The sequence below is a fragment of the Phoxinus phoxinus genome (assembly GCF_949152265.1).
Source record: "Phoxinus phoxinus genome assembly, chromosome: 21".
NCBI lineage: Eukaryota > Metazoa > Chordata > Actinopteri > Cypriniformes > Leuciscidae > Phoxinus > Phoxinus phoxinus.
Genome location: NC_136896.1, coordinates 28,001,275 through 28,024,370, shown reverse-complemented (window position 1 = coordinate 28,024,370; position 23,096 = coordinate 28,001,275). Strand labels below are relative to the sequence as shown.

Sequence of the window (23,096 nt, the reverse complement as noted above, 5' to 3'; positions counted from 1 at the left end):
ATGGCCGCGGGTTCTGACCTGTGTGCAAAATTTCAAGAGTTTTCGAGCACGTTAAGGCCCTCAAAAGTGCCAGAGATTTTGCACACAGCAGAGAAAGGGTTAAACTAAACTAGCCCCCCTCCTCACACACACACACACACACACACACACAGAGGGGCAGAAGGAAAATGCTCCAAACAGTACACATTCAAACCAAAATATCTGACTTCCTGTTGGTCGGAGCTAATGACTGTAAATTAGAAAGTTGTCCGGATCGAAGAGAAGAATATACGTACCGAGTTTGGTTACTGTAGGTAAAACTAATACCCCATTTTTGACTAAAGGTGGCGCTACTGAGCCCCTTACCACGCCCGTTTCTGAAACTTCGCACATGTCTATTACACAATAAATGTCAAATGCTTGTTGAGTTTCATGCAATTTGAAGCATGTTAAGAGCCTCAAATGCATCCAAAAAGAATATAAAAGTTTAAAGCGTTGCCATGGCGACAGTATTAAAGATATCAATAATCCTTTCACAGGTCTACATCTGTCGTGTGTTTACATTATACAGATGAAGTTTGAAGCAAATCGGGTAAAAATAAGAGGGTGATTTCAAAGCATTTCGAAAGTGACACACTTCCTGCTGCCAGTTGGTGGCGCTATAACTTTGACTCACAATAGTCACATCCATGTGATCGGCCTCTTACAGCGAACACACTGCTGAAGTTTCATCAAGATCAGTTAATGTATGAGGATGTTATAACACACTTCCTGTTTCCAATATTCGCCATAAATTCGTTTCCTCGCCACGGCCAAACCGTTCGAGATATCAAAAATCCCCTCGCAACTTTTCATCCTCAATGTCTTGACTTCATGCACACCGAGTTTCGTGGTGATTGGTTGAATCGTCTAGGAGGAGTATTTTAAATTCCATTGCATGTGTTTTTTAAACTACGCCAAATAGCCGACTTCCTGTTGGGCTGGGGTAAAAAGTCAGAGCATGAAGGATATATGAACCGATGAGATCTATAAGTGTACCGAGTTTCATATTATTTCATGCAAGCGTGTTTGATTTATGGACCAAGTTTTCGGACCCCGTTACAGGGGGCGCTGTCGAGCCCCCCTGCCACGCCCGGGTACCAGCTTCAGTCCGGCTCTAATGGCCGCAGGTTCTGACCAGTGTGCAAAGTTTCAAGAGTTTTTGAGCACGTTAAGGCCCCCAAAAGTGGCAAAAACCTTGAAAAAAAAATTATTATAAAGAAGAAGAAGAAGAAGAAGAAGAAGAAGAACAAAAAACCCTTAGAAGAACAATAGGGCTCTGCGCCCTTTCAGGGCTTGGGCCCTAATTAACAACTGCAGAATTATTAGGATATATATAAAAAAAGAAAGAGATGTTAAAAAAATACAGCAGAAACGAGAAGCAAGGGAACCGAGCAGATGTCAGACAGACCTTGGATCTTGGGAAGAAGAGGGATGTGTTGGACAAGACTCTAGACTTTGTCCTGAACAGTCGATACTTACAAACAAGAGACAAAAATTAACTCCAAACAACCTTAAATTAAAACATTCAGAAAACCAGCTGCAGAGGTATTAAATGCAATGTGACTAACATCAATCCTCTCTCTGTTTTACCGGCAATATATTAATACGCCTTTACTCAAATTTTCTGTAACAAGTTGGAAGCATTGTCTACAAGTATTGTTTTACTGACGTCTTCTTCTGTGCAGTGAATGCATTTGACCGTAGATGTGTTCCATTAGTAATATTTAGTTTAGTAGTCACTGTGCTTACGGCTTAAAATGGTTTATCACATGGCTTGACATTTAGTAAATGTTTCTATATGTCAAGAACTTGTAGACGACTGAAGGTCTGTGGATTTTGTGTGGGACAGTGTTATACACAGTACACGTGTTTGTTTGAACACCTGCTTTCAGAACAGATTTCCCACAAGGCCTGCCACGGTCATGAGGTTTGACAAATGCTGATGATTGTCATGCAAATAATGGCAATTAATTTTGTTTAGTGTAAGCCTAAATCGAAATTGAGATAAATCCAAATTATGACATCACAATTTTGTCAATTTGACTTTTCAATGTCGTTAGCTATGTTTCCATCCACACGTTTTTATCCGAATGAAGAGATATCGAACGAAAAATGCCTTATGGAAACAGTAAAATTCGATTGAATTTCATGAATATCGACTCAAATGAAATGCGTTCGGTCTCATTGGATTTTATCTTGACCGATATACGGCTTATGCGATAAACGCTGATGGAAACGTTATTTGCCGAATAAATAATGAATTGCATTTTGTCTAGCAAAACTTTGTTCGCAAATGTTGGCTTGAATGTTGTGCGAATCAGTGCGAAAATGAATGCAAACACCTTAAAATGTCTAAAAAAAAATCAGGTTTTTATTCGCTTTAAAGCCGTTGGATGGAAACACACTTTCACCAGCTTTATTTGCATGAGTTTTTTTTACCGAACTTCATATAATTCGATTGACAAGTGGATGGAAACTTAACTATAATGACAAAGTGTGACAATTTCGACTTAGGTCATTGATGTGACTTCATCTCATAAATATGACTTTGAATTTTGATTACAATTTACAAAAGCATAATTTTTTTTCTTGTGGCAGAAACGGGCTTTCATAGACAATGGTAGAGTAGTTTCCTCCATTACTTCAGGTTTGCTTTATCAAAGCATTTATTACAAATGAACGTTGTTAAACAGGTTTACAGATCATTTACAAGATGCTTGAAATATGCCAATGTTCTGTGAATATTTGCATTGGAAATGCAGCCATTTCAATAGGAATCGCCACATTGACCAACATTAAACTGCTAGAATGTGAATTCTGTGTGAGCTGCGCTTCATTTATAGCTACACATATACAACGGACCTTTTATGCATGCAACATTTCACAGAAATTTAGCTGATGTGATGCAGTTTAATTCAGCATACTGAGAAATGAAAGGAAATGAGATTGAAACCTCAACACAAATGACTGACGGAAACTCTACTTCATTTTGACTGAATAATGTTTATTAATTCACCAGGTTGTAACACAAAAAACTTGATATTTCTTCCCGGCCCACTATATTATGTTCATAACTGCTACTCCAGAACCCTTGACACTGTAAACTCAAGTACTCAAATAATACTCAAGTACACAGAAAAACATGCTAGTTGTGGTGCCACTTTATGCGTTAACAATAAAGGCTTGTATGTTTTGGTGTTATCTGTAAAACTGAGGGTACAGCTGATGTAATGCACCAGATCTGGAGTTGGTGGATGAAGAGCAAAGCAGAGGAACTGGTTCTGGAATGAAGCCGTGTTTGAACAGGTTGCACTGGGATCAGTACGAGCTCTGGTTCTGGTACGAGCTCTGGTTCTGGTTCCTGTATCCTCCTCGCTGGTAGTTCTGTTTCTGCTGGTAACCACCACCTTTCTGATCTATAGCAGTGACAGAAAACAGAAAGAGACAGCGATATTGGACTTCACAAGTCATACATGTGGCATTTACTGTTCTTATCACTGTTTACACTAAAGCTGCTTTGAGTTTCTCAAGGAAGAACAAGATAGTGAGCAAGAAGAAGTAAAGGACAGCCAGGTGGAGTTGCCACCACATTCATTGGTAAAGGTAGAAATGAGTGAACAGGTGAGAGATGAAGAGATGAAGAATGATTTAACATGTTCATAACCACCTCGTTGGTAACCTTGCTTCTGTTGGTAACCTCCCCTCTGGTCTCCAGCTGCATAGTGAAAAGTGTTTAGAGGACAAGCACTTTCACCCACAAAAGCACTTCAACACACACTTTTTCAGGAACATTTCACAGCAGCCGCGTCAAGTGACCACAAGCGACAAGCACAGTGTGTATGGATTGTCATTAGGGGTGTGACGGTACACAGAAGTCACGGTTCAGTACGTACCTCGCTTTTGGGGTCACGGTTTGATACGAGTTCGGTACAAGAAAAAGCAACAAATCCCCAATGCTAGGTGTCTTTTTATTTATTTGAAGAGTTGTGCAAATTACAGTTTGTTCCATCTAAGCCCCTTTCACAGAGATTGCGGAAAATACACGGATAATGTGACCCGGGATTGTTTGATTTTGGTTCATTTACACTGCCAGTAATTTTGCGTTCACACACAACACGTAAAGATCCCGTAAAGACACGTGACATCGATGTGACGTAATGTCTCCAGCGTCTTAAGTTTGCGTATGAGCTGCGATTTCTCTCTCGCTAGTGCATTTTATTTTCCTGATTCGATCATAAACTAGCGCATTACGTACCGTTTCACTAGCTGGCGAACGATCGCAGGTTCAGCGTCATCACTACGACACACACCTTACGGTATTGATTACAGCTTTTGTTCACACAGAGTGCGTTCCGGGACTGATACCGGTTATGTTACTAGATCCCCAACCCTAGTGCTCTTTTTTTTCCTGTAGTTGCCCCCAGACTATGGAATGACTTTCCCATATCGATTAGACTGGCCTCATCTTTATCTGGTTTTAAATTAAGTTAAAAACATTTTAGTGTGATAAAGCATTTAATACATGTTGAAGCACCCTTCCACTGTTATTTAAAAATGTTGAAGCACTTATTTTATGGTATTTTACTTATATATATATAGTTTTTTTTTGTAATGTGTTGTATTGTTAGTATCTGTGTTTTTAGTTCTTGTAAAGCACATTGGACAGTAAGGGTTGTATTTAATTGTTCTATATAAATAAATCGCCATTGCCATCTCGGGAAGTGTTTGCGTTCACACAGAAGGCACTCTGGCAATTTCCCGGGATCAAGGCGCTGTGTGAAAGCGGCTCTAGAGGCATTAAATCCCCCCTGAGGTAGTTGCTACAGTACAGCCTTTTTTAGTATATTGCACTAAGCAATGAACAGAATGTGCACTCTTGCTTAGGTAATTTTTTTAGGGCTGACACAAAACAAGTTATTTGGTCACGATCAGCTACAAAACGGAAAAGCATCTCGTGTTATAGAAGTACAAAAAAAAAAAAGTACTTGAAAAATGAGAAAAAAAAACTTTTAGTTTAGAAGAGTTTAGTTTTTGCACTCCTAGTTTTTGCACATTTGGATGATGTCCACTACCCCCCTTATTATAACAGCAGAAATCAGCATATAGACCACTAGCAAGCTCCTGCGTGTCATCTGAACTCTTGTTTTGGGTAGGTGCGAAGATCGTCTCTTCTTCTACTCTTTTTTCCTGTTGTGGCGGTTAGCAAACAGCGTTGCATTTCTGTGATCGCCCTCTACTGGATTGTAGTGTGGATCGCCTGTGACTGACTGTATATGCACCGAACTGTGACGGTACCGTTAAACCCCTAAATTGACATTCTGTCATGGTTGAGTGTTCAAATGGCTTCGTAAATGATAATTACCTCTCTGGTAGCCTTGCTTCTGTTGGTAACCACCTTTCTGATCTGTGAGAGAAAGAGGTTCAAGTCATGTGCAATTATGGTGGGGGATATATAATTTTGATCCAAAATGTTTCAAAATATTTAATATATTTAAAAATGTATCTTATTTCTTTGATGGTGAAGCTGAATTTTTAGCATCATTACTCTATTAAATATATTCAAATAGACTGAATATACTGATTTTTTTTATCAAAAAGGCAGCCACGGTGAGCACAAGAGGCTTCATTCAAAAACACAAAACTAATCTTAATTATTTATATAAAATATAAATAATAAAAAACAAATCATAATTACCAGTAAATAATAGATAATTTTTTTTACAATAATCAGAGTAATTAAACTCTTCATTTCTGTTTACATGCAATTTTCATAATTCTGATTATTTGCCAAGAAGTGTGGTTATTTTTACCACCATTAATTTGCATACCCCAAAGCACAAAAGATACAGTAGGTGTTACTGGCCAGTTTTAATCCACTTAAAATCAAATGCAAAACACATTTCTATGGACTTATTAGATATTATTCAGCGCTGTGATAAACATGGCAAAAAGAGCGAATAACATAGGCGTACGCCACATGGTTTGATGCAATTATTGATATACGATTATGAGCTTAATCACATTAGTGTTGTGTTTACACGGAGTAAAGTTTAATCTCAGTATTGCCAAAATCACATTATAATCGCATTATGAGGGTGCATGTAAATGTAGTCATTATTATCAATTAAATTATAATAAAATTACATTAAATTTTAAAAAATAAATTATCACATATTCCTTACATTCCTTATTTTAACATTTACAAAACTAACATAAAATTATCTTTATATGAATGTGATCTTTAATCACGTACCTCTGTTGAAGTATCCTCCATAGACGCCCTGTTTGAGGTCGAACACACGCTCGTTGTTCTCCACCAAGCCGCCCAGTTTCTCGGCGAGCTGCAGGGCCATGTTCTGCAGGGATGTGGGCTCCGTCCTGTGCATCACCACTGTCTGGGTCGGCTGGTCTAGAGATGCCTGACAGAGGAGACGCAAATAAATAAAAGGTACCAGTATGGATAGCGGATTGAAGAGTTAGGGGAAAACCGGTTGTTTTTCTTTTACCATGAGTTCTTCATTGATGATCATCTTGCTGATAATGCTGTGCACTGTGGGTATCTCCAACTCAAACATCTCTGACAGAGTCGCCATACTGTACAACAGAGAGAGAGAGAGAGAGAGAGAGAGAGAGAGAGAGAGAGAGAGAGAGAGAGAGAGATGAAGAGCTGGAAAATCACTGGGCTCCATTTAAAAGGACAGTTCAGGCAGAACTATCTTTAGGAAATAAAAGATTTAAAAAACAATTCCGGCGCAAAATGAACCTAGGGGTAATTAACACATGGTTACCGAGTCGATCGTTCTCTGGGATTTGTTTTCATGATAATCGAATGTAAAGAGTTTTATCTCTAAAAACTGATTAGCTTATAACGCTAGTATATGGGGCACTGAATATTAGTCAAAAGAAATCGCTAGTTAATACCACTAACTCTGTAGCATAATGAGGGTGCCTACATGCAAACCGAAGCATTGAGAACTTTGTAAGTGTACAGACAATTTAATAAGAAGATACTTTATAAAGACAGTACCCGTCACGTATACAGGCAGGAGCCTACATTCGGTTTGCATGTAGGGACCCTCATTATGCTACCGTGTTAGTGTGAGTCTATTTTGAGCCGTGTTAGTGGTATTAACTAGCGATTTCTTTTTACTTACCCTTTAAGTGAACCAAGAATAAAATTATGCATCCAAATTCTGGCCATGAATATAGCACTAGTCTGTGCGTTGATCACATGTACCTGATTGAGTCATAGACGCTACTGTAGGTGAAAAGGTAAGTGCGCAGCGACTCCTCCTGGATCTTCCTGTAGGTTCAGAAAACACAACCAAAAGTCAATTTAAATTAAATGTGAATGATGCTAAAATGATGTCAAGCATCGAGTCTCTACCTGACGAGCATTTCCCGCACACACTGGGTTTCTGGGAACAGATCCCACACTTTGCTGTTCATCTTCTCGTTGATGATGAAGGAATGGCAGGTTCTCCAGTCGCCCATCTTCATGGCCTTGCTGGCGGCCACAACGTGCTCCCTCATGCTCTCAGGAGGACCTGAGGAGGACATGGAGAGAGAGAGGTCATTCGTATTTCGAGGTCATTCGCTTTGTATCCCCCATCTCTCCCCTCTTCTTTCTCTCTCTCACTCACCCAGCAGTGGCTGTCTCTCGCCCACCCTCAGCTGGTGGTGGAACTGCTTGCTGATCATCCTGCGGCGGGCATCAAACTCGTGGGCCGCCATGTAAGGGATCTCCAGCAGCATGGCTGACACCAGGTACACACACTCCAAGAGCTCCAGATTAATGTGCATGTGGAACGGCACCTAAAAAACAACATGACAAACATTGAAGCCATAGCTCATCCAAATATGAATACTGCAATCTAGGGCTGTAAACGATTAATCGAATCCAAAATAAAAGTTTGTGTTTACGTAATATATGTGTGTGTATTGTGTATAATTATTTTGTATATATAAATACACACACATGCATGTATATATTTGAGAAATATTTGCATTTATATACTGGATATATATTTTTATATGATTTATATTATATATAAATATAACTATTTTATATATAAACAACACATTTTTCTTAAATATATACATGCATGTGTGTGTTTATATATATATCCAAAATAATTATACACAATACACACATATATTATGTAAACACACACTTTTATTTTGGATTTGATTAATCGCAATTAATCGTTTACAGCCCTACTGCAATCACTTGGTAACCCTCATATCCGTTTACCATATTTGATGTGTATGTGTATTGATGAATGTTTATCTGTGAATAAAACCTCAAATCTCTTCATCATATGAAGCGATTGTGTCTCTTTGGTTCAAATGGATTATAATTATTATTATGCAAAGTCTTTAGGTACTTTTTAAAGACTGACTATATCGATTACTTGGACTTTCAATGGATGTACAAACATATCCTCCAACATAACCTCCATTTAGTCAAATTTACCCAGCTACAAACCTCAAAATTAGGGATGTATGATATTGGTAACCATATCATATCAATCAATAAGTTTGATTATTTTGATGAGTTTAATAAGTCTAAAAGAACGAGTTTGGTTATAATGGAATTTTGACAATAAGTACTTACATAAATGTATACTTCAAGTGTTTTGCCATTTTAGGGCAGTGTTGTGGGCTTTTTAAGCAGGCAAAATTATAATAAAATATGTTCATAATATCAGCCACAACCAGACAGCAACTTTTACTAAAGCTACTAAATTTAATTACTGGCTAAACTTTCTACATACAACCTAGAGATGGTTATTCACTATCAATTTTATTTAAATTATCTTGATTCGATAATATTGTTTTCTTAGGTACAGCCAGGGTCCGAAATTAACACCCGCCAAGCGCAAATGAATTAGATTAGCAAATGCGGGTAGATTTTCCGTTTGGCGAGTAAATCTCAAAAGGCTATCCGCCACACTGGCGGGTGAATGTTCATACCAAAATAGTAATGTAATAAAATGTTTTTAATAAAATGTTTGTCCCACCATAGTCTTATCTGATCGGTGATGAGTAGCCGAATGTAGACGAACTGCTGCGCGTGTGACAGGGCGCCGGCGCATGTTTAACTGAAGAACGAGCAGAGAGAGAGAGCGAGCCCCTGTCGCGTGCGCGCGCTCTCTCTCTCTCTCTCTCTGTGGAGCCAGGCAAAAGTATAAATGCTTCACTGTCTCCTATATAAGCGCTGTCTTGCTCTCTCTCCCTGGCACATATTAATCAAAATAAATCGACACGATGGTAAAAGGTCGGAAGACCAAAGTTTCTTGTGGAGCATTCGGATATTTTTTTTTCCTGAATTACCGCTGGGTGTGAATTGTGCTAAAACACCTTCTATGAAAAGCGTTCCGCACATTCAGCTGACATAAACCACACTTTAAATAAACAGAAAAAAAACTAGTATGCAGTGATTAAACGTTTTCTGTGTTGACACAAATATTGTGGGATGTCCTAGCTGCCGGGATAATCAGATTGTTCAGAGCTACAAAAATAACATGACGCAAAAATCGGACCGTGTACGCCCGCCTTAATGTTTTTCCTCCTGTAGCTAGATTAGTGTTTTTGTATGTAGTTTTTAAAGACTATTTAGCAGACGTGGGCCAGTATTGGTTATTTCTCAGATTTTGTTAAGCTTTTGGTTTACCTCAAAATAATTGTGTAAATACAGTAAAATAATAGGCCTGCTGATGCTGACATTGAGAGCTCCATGCTTTCCTATGGCTCTGTAACATTAGGGTAATGTTTGTCTTCAGATACGGTTTAAATGAATAGCCTATATAGATTTTTTTTTTTATTATACATTTTAAATTTTGCTCTGGACAATTTTTTATGTTTGTATTCAACATAATACCTTATTATCTCAATTAAATGTCCCCGTGGCAGGTGAGCCAAAAAGTTAATTTCGGACCATGGGTACAGCACAATTTTTCTTAAGAAAAAAAAAAATCCCAACTATTACTGTAAGCCAGGGGCGGAGGCAGACGATGTAAACATTCGGGGCTTAGCCCAAATGTAGGGGGGTCTGGGGGCATACTCCCCCGGGAAGATTTTTTTCCCATTTACGTCAGCTAAATGCACTATTTTTCAGGCTGTTTGAGATAATAGAATGCCTAAAAAATCTATAAACTATCTGGGAAAATGATGATAGTTAGGCATAAAAAAAAAAAAAAAAAAAAACCTGGACGCGTGAAAGAAGTGAATTCACCGCGCCGGGCTAGTAAACGCCTCAATCACCCCGCAGGACCTCCCCAGACGCGCGTAAACGCGTATTCACATTGACTTAAACATTGAAATCACTCACGCCAGACGCTCTATTAGCAGCACACACTTGTCCGCGGTTCGTCCGACGCTGCTTCTGAATCTCTCTCCGGCCGGTGAGGTTGTTAGTGTTCCATATAAAAAACTTTATGTCCATATTAACTTCAGCCGATTAGCCAGTAAGCTCGCTACGACGCCGGTGTAACATACAATAGCCCGCCAGCCCCTGATGACAACGACGAAGAAGAATATTTATATTCTTCAGTTGTCAAACAAGCTGAGTGATGCGCGATGCATTACCGTCCGCCACCACGCACGGTAATAGAGCTTTTGTTTCATTTTTTGCCGCTCCAGTCAGAAAGACTGAGAGGAAATGAAACTAAGTTGAATTATTTATTTTTTTAAACTAAAAGATTCGGGGCTTTTGACAAAACATTCGGGGCTTAAGCCCCCTTAGCCCACCCCTAGCACCGCCCCTGCTGTAAGCTATACAGTGAACACTGTCAGTTGGTACATTATTATTAAAATGTTCAAATTAACAGTCCAAACTATTAAATTCTAAATATTACAGCTCTTATAGAAACCCTTACAACTGTGAAAAAAAAAAAAAAAAGTCAGCCCTTCTTGGACCTCAGGCTGCAAAGTTAACAAATTAAATCATATATTGACCATGAGCCACTGCAAGGATTGATTTCATAAGAGCAAACTGTCATGTGTGATGTGGCTGTACCTGTCGCCTCTTCTCGATCTTCTCCTGCTCAGCGTTTCTCTCCTGCATGTTCCTCATGAGGAGTCCCTGTCCCAGCAGCTCCTTGGCTCTGCCGCTGGACTGGATGTCCAGGAGGGCGTTGTGGGCGTCTTTGATCATGCCCTGACGGAAAGCACAGATGCCCAGCTGCACCATGGTCCTGTTGTACAGGATCTAAGAGATAAGAAAAGATCAGCGAGGAAACTCTCAAATCCCACAAACCAACTGTTCTTCAGAGAGAAAGTGTGTGTGCACCTGGACAGGAGGGTCGGCGTGCTGGATGTTGTCCTGTAAGTGGCTCATGAGCATGAGGTCTCTGGCCTGGTACCAGCGGCTGTGCAGGGCATGATGGTAGATGTGGCACAGGATGGCGCAGGTACGGATACGGTCCGTGCGGTCTTTGGAGTAGATAAACTTACACAAACGGTCCATGATGATTGCACTGTCCTCTCCCTCGCTCTCCTCCTGATCCTGCTCAGACTAATGGACAAAGAGGCCAGAGGTTAGGTGTCTAAATGAGTGGTCCAGTTAGCTGGTTCCTAGGGGTGCGTGATACTGACTAAATAAATCTCTATTTCTGGGCTTTTGTAGCGATAATGCGACGATTATTTCTGACTCCTGAAGCTTGTCATATTGTGTGCGGTGGTCAGTTCCCAGCACTGACAGAAACTTCAGTTTTTTATTAGTCACCTTAAATTAATTTCCAGGGGCATTTTTACATAATGTTCTTAGACATATGCATAATCTAATGCGTTTATTTCTCACAATTAATCAAATTTATTTAGAATAAGACACTATAGGCTGTTACCAATCAAATAAAACTAAATCCATTTTAGCACTGCAGAAGTGGCAGAGAAGCTGCGTCTAAAGCAGTATTTAGATGTATATACACTGCAAGTACGATTGAAAAAATATCACTAAGAGATTAATGCTTTAAAAATAATATTCTGAATATCGAAAAGGTTTAAAAAAAAAAAAGTGAAATGGTCACTGTAATTTATTTAACCTATTAGTTCAAACACCCGATTAATTCGAGTGAGTTTATTTGTTATAATTTTGATGATTATGGCGTACAGAAAACCCCAAATTCAAAATTAGAATATTGTGAAAAGGTTTTCATAAGCTGTAAGCCATAATCAAAATTATAACAAATAAAGGCTTGAAATATCTCACTTTGCATGTAATGAGTCTATATAATATATTAGTTTCACCTTTTAAGTTGAATTACTGAAATAAATGAACTTTTGCACGATATTCTAATTTTTCGAGTTTCCACCCGTTGCTGCCATCTCTTGAATTGCAGGGTCTTTGTAACGGCATTCTACTAGGCTACTCGACATTGACATCTTCCACATTGTTAAAACAACAATTATGACATTATTTTAATGATCCATATCACACCCCTCTACTGGCTCCACAAAGCATCTTTCTCCATCTATGGTGTGACACTCACCTTTGTCTCTCCCTGTAGGCCCAGGCTGCGACGGTGGGCTTTGTAGTCGAACTTGTAGTACGTGTGCATGATTCTGCGCAGGTAGATGCGGCACACTTCCTCCGTGCTGCCTTTAGTCTCCAGATACTCCAGCAGGCGGTCAATGATGCCACACACATGGCTCTCATCCTTCAGGTTATCAACATACTCTGCAAGAGTGTGAGAGGAAGCTTTATCACGGCACACGCTGTCCTAATGAGCTCAGAGGTTGAAATCTGTCTGTACTTACCCTGAGAGTGAGGGTCTGTGTTCTGCATGATCTTGGTGAACTCCTCATCCATCCGCTCCACCAGAGTGAGAATACAGCCACGTACTCGGAACGGCTGAAGAAAGGAAACGCAGTTCATAAACAGCCTTACCGTTAAATTACACAAGCAAAAAAAGGCCCATTGTCAAAAGTGTAGCAATGTATAAAGCACTGCTTGAACATGTGTGAAATCTGTGGGGAAAACATTCTGCCTCACGTGAAACTGCCAATTAGGGCTGTGTTATGGAATATGCAATTATTCTATTATAATTATGCCTTTTTGTATATTAGTACCTTTTATGTAAACTAGTTAAACTGTATTTAATCAAATATATATATATATATAAAATTGAAATTAAGCACGCCTGCCACAAGTCTCTGTTTTATAAAAGATTGAGCTGAACTAACCACGTCAAGTCTTCTGTGATCTAAATATTGTAAGTATGGAAATTCAAATGCTTATTATTTAGGACAGATTTGACTTACATTACCTAACCTGAGAATAATTAAAATCAGGTAAAAGGTGTTTAAATTGACGCACCATAAAACAGCTGCAAAATTAATCGAAATAAAACCGAAATCGCGACATGGCTTAGTGCGATTGTCAAACCGCAAAGGCTGTGATGATGGGTTAAAGTTTGAAAATTGAGAAATTAAAGACTAAAAAAGTATTTTATTTTACATTACATTTGTAATGGGTCAAAAGTAAGCATGAAATGCTGTTCACGTGACATTGTAATACTAACCTGGTCAGAAATGGCCAGGTTCTCGCTGTCCTCGATGATGTTTTCTCCAATGAAGATGTTGGTGTTGTTGAACAGGATGTCCAGCAGCTCATCGATGCACTCCAGACACTTCTTCCACATATCCGCCTAAAGAAGGGTGAAACAGGGCATAATGTAAAGACTGGAATACACTAGACCACTTTTGCACTTATTCTTGCCCTGATTTGCAGCCAGTCTGCAGATTTTGGACAAATATCGCATAAAATCGTGTAGTGTAGCTTCAGAGTATGATTTTGTCCAGTCAGAGGATATTAAAGATATTTTTGAAGAATGTCAGTAACCAGACAGTGGACTGGCTTCACTTACTTTAATAATAGTCAATAGGGTCAAATTATTTAAATGAGGAAAATTGTATCTGGGAAAAAAACCCTCAAGACTACAATGGAGGCGTTTCAGGGAGTTCAGAAACACTGACACTGATATAGAGAATAACTTCCGCTGGAGGGACTTTGTGTTTTGTAACTTATCAGACCTTTTTCATGCTCAAAGAGCAACATCACACACTAAAGAAAGCTGAAATGCAAAAAATAAAAACATAATAGGTCCTCGTTAAGCTGAAGTCTTAAGTCAGCACGCCAGAGAGCTTCTCACCTTCATGAAGGCGGCTAGGTTGGGGTTGTAGTCGTATAGGGAGGCGATGATGTTGAACTTAATCTTGACGAGGATGCCTTCACCGAGGTTATTCTCATTAGAAATGAGAGCTAAAGCATGAAGGAGCTCGATCTGAGCAGCTCTGCATGACAAGAGAACAAAAATGTAATGCGTTTATGCCTGTTAATTTTTTACCAAGTAAAAATGACAAGATGAGTAGCTAAACTACCTTTCAAAAGTTTGGGGTCAGTAAGAATTTCTTTCCAAAGAAAAAAAAACACTTATGCAACAGGGACACATTCAATTGATCAGAAGTGAGAGTAAAACATTTATAATGTTACAAAATATTTCTATATCAAATTAAAGCTATTCTTTTGAACTTCCTATTAAAAGGGATCCTAAGGAAAAATGTTTCCTACAAAATTATGAAGCAGCACGACCGTTTTCAACATTGCTAATAATAATACATTTTTCTTGAGCAACAAATCAGCATATTAATGAATTCTGAAGGATCATGTGACACTGAAGACTGAAGTAGCCTAATTCAGTTTTGCATCACAGAAATAAATTATGTTTTTAAATATATTAATATAGAAAATATTACTGTTTTTACGGTATTTTTGATCAAATCAATGCAGCCTCTGTGGGCATAAAACACTTTTTAAAAACACACAAAAAAAAAATCTTACCAGCCGTCATTCTTTTGAACGGTCAAGTATATATATATAAAAAAAAAATATATATTTTTTAGATGAGTTCTTAGAAATAGTTTTATTGTAAATATTCTATTTTCAAGTAGTGACTAAAAATATTTATATCTCTCTTGAATACACATAAGTGCATAAACAAACTTTATAAAACTGTACTTGAAAATAATCATTTCATTAATCATGAATATTGAGTGGTCCTACCATCTGAAAACCTTGGAGTTCACATAAAAGATCAAATTATATGATTGTTTGTAATATAAAATGATTACTGAACTGGACACTGTCATGAGGGTCTAGCAACTCATTAAAAGACTGATGGTGTTGTCATACCTGTCTGTTCCTTTCTTTCCTCTGGCCTGCAGGATCTCGCTGAGCTTCTTGACCACGACAGCAGTATTGATCTCTGTGCCTTTGGCGAACATCTTGGGCTTCTCCTTCACAAGCGGCGCGCCGCCCTTCACAGTCTCCCATCCTCCTTCCTCTCCATCTCCCTCCTCCTCTGCTCGCTCCTTATTCTTGTGTCTCTTCTTTCTTTCCTCCCTTTTGGTGTCGGTCGGCTTGTCGCCTTCTTGAGCTCTGTGCGGAGCAAATAATCATGAAGTCTCAGTGGAGTTTAAAAGACACTTGATGCCATTAAGGCACAAAGAGAAAGACAGTAGAGGTGTGTGATATTGCCAAAAAAAAAAAAAAAAAATGTATATCTCGATTCCGTCATGGATTTTGGCAATAACTATAATTAGATGATATTTCGCCCAGTGTGTTTCGTGATATTAGAATAAAAAGACACTGTTACCAATCAAGTGAAAACAGTATCAACAGAATCCACAAGTGGCACAGAATCTGCATCTGAGGTTACTTGAAAGCATTTACACTGCATTTTCAATTGCATAAATAATGCTGAGATTTTTTTAAATTAAACAATTATGAAATTATTTGTTAAAAATGAAATGATACTTTAAGTATGAAACTAAAACAACAGCTGGTATCGGTAAAGGAATAATTCCCCCATAATTTACTCACCCTAAAGTTATCATAGGAGTATATGACTTTCTTCTTTCAATCGAACAAAATTGGAGTGATTTTAAATAATATCCTGGCTCTTTCCAGCTTTATAATGCCATTGAATAGAGCCAGAGTTTTTGAATATCCAAAAAAGCGCACCGTTCAGGGCTCCAGTCTAACTTTTCCACATTTTCCAAATCGGACATTCACAATTGTGCAGGTATTTGGGAAAAACAGCACTCGTAAAAAGACAAAATATAACAAAACTTGAAAGAGATAATGGCCCTGTATATTTTGAATTTTGAGTATTTTAAAAGGTCCCGATATACTTTAAGCGAAATCAAAGAACAAACTGGTGTGACGTCATTTAGAATAATATCAGTTTAAAATGAAGGTTTTTTTTCTGGAGTTTGAAAGTGTAAAACTTTCCAGAAAAGTTTGCTCTGCCTGGAAAAAAGTTTGAAGAAAAAAGAGAAAAGTTTGCTTTCTCACAACCTTTAAACTACTATTACAGTGAAAGAGTGCACTCAAATCATATGTGTTTGCTTTCTGCAAAGTGAGAGAAATACTCGATAATATCAACATGCACATCGTTAAAATAATAATTACGATATTGTAATAGACGATACATATCACACACCCCTACTCAACAGCTTTGAAGCACATACTTTTTGAGGAAAACCGTAGCCAGTGATGCCGCAGTTCCTTCATTGTCTTCACTCTCACTGCCGCTGTCCACTGTATCAGAGGCCCAATCTTCACTCTCATTATCGTCACTGTCTGACTCTTCAGTCTGACACAAAGACAAAGTGGTGAATAGTAAACACATGTTCATGGTAGTCACACAGAACATTTCAAAAAGTCGTTTTGGGGTAATTGACTGTCAAACGTGGAGTGTTTGGACTTACAGCAGCACCCTTGAGGAACTTGCTGGCCTCTGGTGCTTTCTTCTCCTCTTCTTGAGGCTTCTTCTTCATAAAGCTCTTGGCAGTGCCATCATCATCATCGTCGTCATCATCACTGTCCGAGGATCCTACACGTCACAGGAGCAAAGAAAGAGTAAACGAACAAGACATAAGACACACCATTACAATATTTCATAATACAACTTTATGGAAGATTGACAGCAGCTCAAGGATAAACAAGAAGGCTAACCACTGCCAATGTCATCCTTCTCCTCCTCTTCATCAGCTGACTGCTCAGGGTTCTGCAATAAAAACAAAGCAAACATGAGACTGACAGCAAAACCAAAAAAAAAAAAAGACAGCAAAAAATAAAACAAAAGGATATGGTATACATTACTATTTTTTTTTAAATTGCACTAATGACAATTTAAGGAACAAATACTTAATTCTTATGAGAGAAAGGTTTCTTTAAAATTCTACAGGGTTTCTTAAGATCCTTTTTAAGAGCTGAAGAAGTAAAATTATTTTATGTCCATCCATAACAACCTCAAAGAAAATCATATATCTCAGATTATTTTATTTAATTATATAGGCTGGTGCGCACATTCAACTGCAAAACAACAAGTTTAAAATTCTCAAGACGTTTTAGACAATACATAAAATTGGTTTATGCACTAATATATTAATGCGTACCAATTAGAGGTTGATCAATTTATTATTTTGCCGATTCGATGATAATGCGTTTATAGAAAGGGATTAAAAAGATTATTGTGCTGATACTAGTCAAATCTACACTGAATGTCTTAATGTTTTAGTCTTTTCTTCCTGTGACATTCAGCAGCCCAAAAAGCAGTTTGAAGTAAATGTCAGGTACAGTTTATCATGTAACCAAAATATCAATAACATCCAGAAAAAAAGATTATATGTATAATACAGAACTTTTAAATATAAACAAAACCGAAATTCATTAGGACTCTTATTATGAAATGTCTATGCTTCCAGCTGCTCATTCAAAAAGATGAAGATAAAATATGCCTTCTGGTAATCATATACAACAAATTACAATATAATCGGGCACTCGCGGTAAATCAAGAAAAAGAGATTTAGACAAAAAGACTAACTGTGTTGAGCTATAGAACAATGATTAGTTTTCTGTCGATGAATGTATCCAAACCGGTCTAAAAAAACACATAATATATTAAAGCGTCTTTGGTGTTTCCATGGTTTCTACAAAATAAAACCAGAAATCGAGGGTAACGCGGGTATGATGTCATTGATTGGCGACTGCTTATTTTTCTGAATTTAAACTTTCGTAGAAACATTTAGGATTTTGCAAGTACACAAATAAACAAAATATTTAACATTGTTCTAATGGTTTTTGAATACTTTGATCCGAAAATCGTACAGTGTGCCTTTAAGACATAAGGACCGGCTGAAACCCAGTAGAAAATCATAAACATGCTCATACACAAATAACATTTTGGCTACAGTTCAGTACCTCTTTATAGCTGACAATCTCAGTTTCAAAGTCCCTGTTGTATTTGCGGATCTTCTGGCGCAGTGTGCTCAAGGCTTTGGCGTTGTTTTTGTTCATCTTCTTCTTGCCCTCCTTGTCCTCCCATAGCTATAATGAAAGCAAACACTGTTGAATGCTCATGGAGAAGCATTAAAGGGATAGTTCACCCAAAAATTTAAATTCTGTCATCATTTACTCATCCTTAAGTTGCTCCAAACCTGTATGAATCTTTCTTCTGCTAAACACAAAAGTTGATATTTTGAAGAATGTCTGTAACCAAACAGTAGATGGAGCCCGTTAACTATGGAAGTCAATGGAGCGCATCAACTTTTTGGTTACCGAGATTCTTTAAAATATCTTTGTGTTCAGCAGAAGAAAGGTTTGGCACAAGTAAATGATGACAGAAATGTAATCTTTGGGCAAACTATCCCTTTAATCACGTGACTTAAAGGATAATTCCGGTATTTAACACCTTGAGTCTATATTGTAGTTTGTTTTGGATGAACAAGAGTGGTGGACAACATTTTTTTGACAATGGTTCCTCTCTCTCTCTCTCTCTCTCTCTCTCTCTCTCTCTCTCTCTCTCTCTCTCTCTCTCTCGTTTTTAACTATAAAAGAATTGGCCATGGACCCATTTAACATTGGAGTCAATGGGCATGTCCGAAAATGTCATTAAAACAGCCAATAATGTTCGTTTACAAAACTGTGCAACTCACCGAGTGATTAGTGATGTTAGTTGATGTTCCAGAAACAAAAAGTGTTGCGAAATACAGTTTCTGTCGTGTTTTATTCGTCATTTTGTAAAATCCCATTGAATTCTGTTGAAGGATTGAGTGCTCGTTAATATAAATGCGCTACCGGAAACGGAAAGGGGGCTGTTTACATTTGGTCGATGTAGTCTTGTTGCTCGCTTCCGTTTCTCATAAGGCTAGCGAGCAGAGCAACTGTGCTCCGGGAGAGTAAGCGAAATAAACAAACAAAACCTTCATTAATTGTTACTTGTAATATGAAGTTGAACTCGACTGTGACCGTGAGTGTCCCGCGAGACACAAACATCGGTTATCGCCATCAAGTGGTCGGGAGTGTGCTAACGCTTCAGATTCAAATATTGAGCGGAAGTTACACAGTTGTGAAGTGTCTGAAAAAATAGTTCCACTAACGCAAAATAAACGGATTGGAATCATATATTGCGACGATATATTGTTTATAATCATCAACGAACACCACTAACCACTCGGTGAGTTTAACAGTTTTGTAAACGAACATTATTGGCTGTTTTAATGACATTTTCGGACATGCCCATTGACTCCAATGTTAAATGGGTCCATGGCCAATTCCATTATAGTCAAAAACTCGAGAGAGGAATCAGTCAAAAAAATGTTGTCCACCACTCTTGTTCATCCAAAACAAACTACAATATAGACTCAAGCTGTTAAATACCGGAATTATCCTTTAAGATCTCCTGCTGGCTCCAGTATGATCTACAGACCTGGTTGAGATAGTCCTCCAGATCAGCTAGCAGGCGGATGTAGAACTGCGGCACACCCTCTTTATCCACGATGGCTTTGCTTTTGATGAACGCTCGACACAACTGCTCAAATTCCTCCAGACATTTGGATATGTCTCGGATCTTCATGGCATTGCGGATCGTCTTGATAAAGTTGGTGAGCTCCTCAAACCTGAAACGCAGCGGACAGCGATGCGTTTATAAATGAGGTCAGTGTGAACGCTCCTTAATTCTCCAGTGCCGACGTTGGCATCCCACACACTCACCTCTTGTCCTTGGCACTGCGTACCACTCTTTTGGTGTCCTCCTCATCATCGCTCAGCAACAGGGACCTGAAGAGACACCAGCAGAGTCACTACTGATCACCTAACGACCCCTTTTCACATTTCCTTGCTTTTCAGACCCAGAAGACATCATTGATGGGTAAACTTATATAGCGGTAAACAGGAGAGTACGCTATTTGTCCATTGTAATTGGACAAAGTTATATTGTTTTTTGTGCATGTCCAAAACAATTTTGTTCAATGGACTGACAGTTTGGCATGTGTGTGTTGGTGTTGATATTTACCAATTGCTCTATTTTATATGTTGGTTTAGTAATTATTTTATTCGTACTAACCTGTATGTACTATTTAATTTTTAAAAAAAAAATTTTTTAGTGTGACAAGATCTGTCCAGGATCAGCAGATGTAAAATAGCCTTTTGGCTAATTTTGGCACACTGTACATTTATTTATGTATTATTAGTGTGCATTGTCCCTGTTAAATAAACCTGAAATAAATAAAATAATGAAAACGTTCCATGATTGCGCATTAGAAGTCGACCAATGTATTGTTTTTTTTACCGATTAATCGGCACCAATAACAGTTGGTTTGTGGAACTATCGGCAATAGTTTTTAATATATCCATTGAAGACAATTACTTTGTTTATAACTAATTACAGCACTTTAGAATTGCAATGATGAATTCTGTGCTGATGATCATGAAAATAACTGCAATTCATGATTTCATTCTGTTTTGCTCTCGTCAAACTTAGATTTTTTCTTGGAATTTTGTAAAATATAACAATTTATACAAAAAAAAAAAACGTCAACATTATTTACTTTAATGGTGTGAAAATATAGTGAACAATTATGCATTGTATACATATAATTTCCCTTAATTGGATAGCATACAGATATATATATATATATAACTGGCAGTGTGTGAAAAGGGTTCATAAAGAAACGCAGACTCACTGCTTATTGAAAGCGGTCCCAGTGGCTTTGGGAGTGATCTCATCGGCGGATGAGGATTCCTCCGACTCGCTGTCGGATTTAGCGAAGAAACGTGACATTACAGATGGCTGCTAAAACTGAAATGAGAAATGCAGAAATCAGACAGTGGTCAATACTTTCTCAAACCTACAAGGCTTTGTTTAGAAGTAATTCGGCTAACGTTAACCCTACAGTTTCATATTTGATACATGAATTGCAAAGGGCTCTAAATGATCAAAACCATCAACCTGTTGCACACAATGTTGTACATGCCTTACTTATAGTCTGATTGATTCATTGATTAGGCCTTTTAGTATAATTGTAAACAAGTCTTTCTGCTTGGAAATCTTTACAGATTTTTCTAAAGTAAATGTAAGAATAACTTTTATATTGTAATTAAAACTTGAGTTGACTGATTTTTTTAAATTTTTTTTATGTATGAATCAAATTTGAGCCATCAGGATTTTGAGGAAGGTTTGTTTGTACATGATCTCAATAATCCTAATATTGTATTGTATAATATAACTTAAACTACAGAGCTTTGATCATATGAAACTTAGCTTTTAAATATAATCTTACTAAGACATATTGTTGACAGATATAGTGACGACTGAAATTTATATGCATTTTATGCAAGTAGTTTGTATTAAACATATTTCACTGACTTATATTATAAGTTATCCGAATTTCATCAACTTTTTGGCCATATAATAACATAAAAATCTGCATCACATTGGATATTTAAGCACAGTTTGGTCCTTTGTATAAAAATGAAGGCGTTTTCTTCCTCAACGAGTATGAGCTCCACATTTTTACTGAATCATACAGTCGAGCCATACAACCCTGATGTATCAAATATAATACAAAACACATACATAATTGAACTTTCACTACATTTCATAATTAAAGTTTCACTTTATTTCAATAAACCGTAAGAGAAAATAAATGTAGCCTATCTTATTACCATGTATCATTCTTCAGGCTCTACAGGTTTAAAAGCATAAATTAGAAAATTACTAGGAAGTTTAAAACAAAATCCTTATGTAGTTACTAAAATAAAAAATGAATAACGTTAAATATTGAATAACTCAAATTCAGAAACACATCAGATAAGGCTAATGCTACTGGCAGTTGCTGATGAATGAACTACACTCACCTCACTAGTTGACAACTGATAAAAGACCAAATATCTGAGCATTAATGGAAATAAACTATAACCAATAGGCCATTTGGTGTGAATGGTGAATATGTGACTCATAATAAACGATTGCTGCGTAGTTACATCAGTTATCGTGTAGACATCGAGGAAAGCGTGCCGCGACCGGCTTTGAGGCCTAACGGGACCGTAACTGCATGTGTAAATTACGTAAGTCCTACAGAACCGACAGATAAAATAAATGACAGACCGTACCTGTTACGTGCTGGAAACGTAATATTCCTCGTTTGTAATTTCCCTTTGTGTAGATTTTAGATCCAGGTTTGCAATTTTGTCAGCACAATTGACGGCGTGCGTAAAAGCCCTGTACTTCCAGAGAGAGAGAGAGGAAGCGAATCGATAGACGCGCCAAACCTACAGGTCACGTGCTCTACCGCCACCGGCTGGCCTGGAGCAGAACTACACAAAATATACCTCACTCACTTATGTATTCCATAGTAGAATGAAGGAACGTACGTGAAATATACATAGACAGTATATAAGGAAATATATCGCGGTAAAACATTCTCTTATTTGTAAATGGTTTTATTACCTGACCCTTCAGAAATCGTTATAATACTATCATTCTATAATATGGTGCTCAAGAAACATTTCAAAGTTGTAACGTTACTGCTTAATATTTGTGGAAACCTTTTGTTTTACAGTATATAGTGGAAACAGATGATTCTTTGATCAATAAAAAAAGGCCATGTTGATTGCAACTTGTAAAAAACGTTCATGTCCTTCTAATTACAACTTGTAAATTGGCAATTCTCCGAGAGCTCCGACTTGTGCACGTGACCGCTGCAACAATTCCGAGTCCGTGAAAAGC

General features: G+C 37.7%; 1 protein-coding gene across 2 annotated transcripts; it reads right to left on the bottom strand.

Annotated features, from left to right (window-relative positions):
• Nucleotides 1-3,004: 3,004 nt before the first annotated feature.
• On the bottom strand, nt 3,005-22,714 carry eif3c (eukaryotic translation initiation factor 3, subunit C). Of its 2 annotated transcripts, none has more exons than XM_079594653.1 (23): nt 22,481-22,714; nt 21,052-21,167; nt 20,081-20,146; nt 19,797-19,986; nt 18,290-18,415; nt 17,042-17,093; nt 16,795-16,919; nt 16,555-16,679; nt 15,215-15,460; nt 14,175-14,316; nt 13,545-13,670; nt 12,781-12,874; nt 12,513-12,700; nt 11,315-11,539; nt 11,042-11,233; nt 7,665-7,836; nt 7,409-7,568; nt 7,259-7,324; nt 6,528-6,615; nt 6,275-6,440; nt 5,384-5,425; nt 3,689-3,736; nt 3,005-3,437 (listed from the first exon to the last, which is right to left on the bottom strand). In XM_079594653.1, exons 2-23 carry the CDS (start codon nt 21,147-21,149, stop codon nt 3,340-3,342), a joined length of 2,835 nt encoding a protein of 944 aa, XP_079450779.1. In that variant the 5' UTR covers nt 21,150-21,167; nt 22,481-22,714; the 3' UTR covers nt 3,005-3,339. The 2 variants fall into 2 exon arrangements, with proteins under 2 accessions (XP_079450779.1, XP_079450780.1); XM_079594654.1 differs by having other exon boundaries at nt 22,226-22,487.
• Nucleotides 22,715-23,096: the final 382 nt, after the last annotated feature.

Coding starts and splice junctions, on each gene's coding strand:
- eif3c (XM_079594653.1), bottom strand. CDS start 21,149: ATGTCACGTTTCTTCGCTAAATCCGACAGCGAGTCGGAGGAATCCTCA. Junction 6,441..6,527: donor TCATCAATGAAGAACTCATG/GTAAAAGAAAAA, acceptor CTCCTCTGTCAG/GCATCTCTAGACCAGCCGAC. Junction 3,737..5,383: donor GAAGCAAGGCTACCAGAGAG/GTAATTATCATT, acceptor TTCACTATGCAG/CTGGAGACCAGAGGGGAGGT.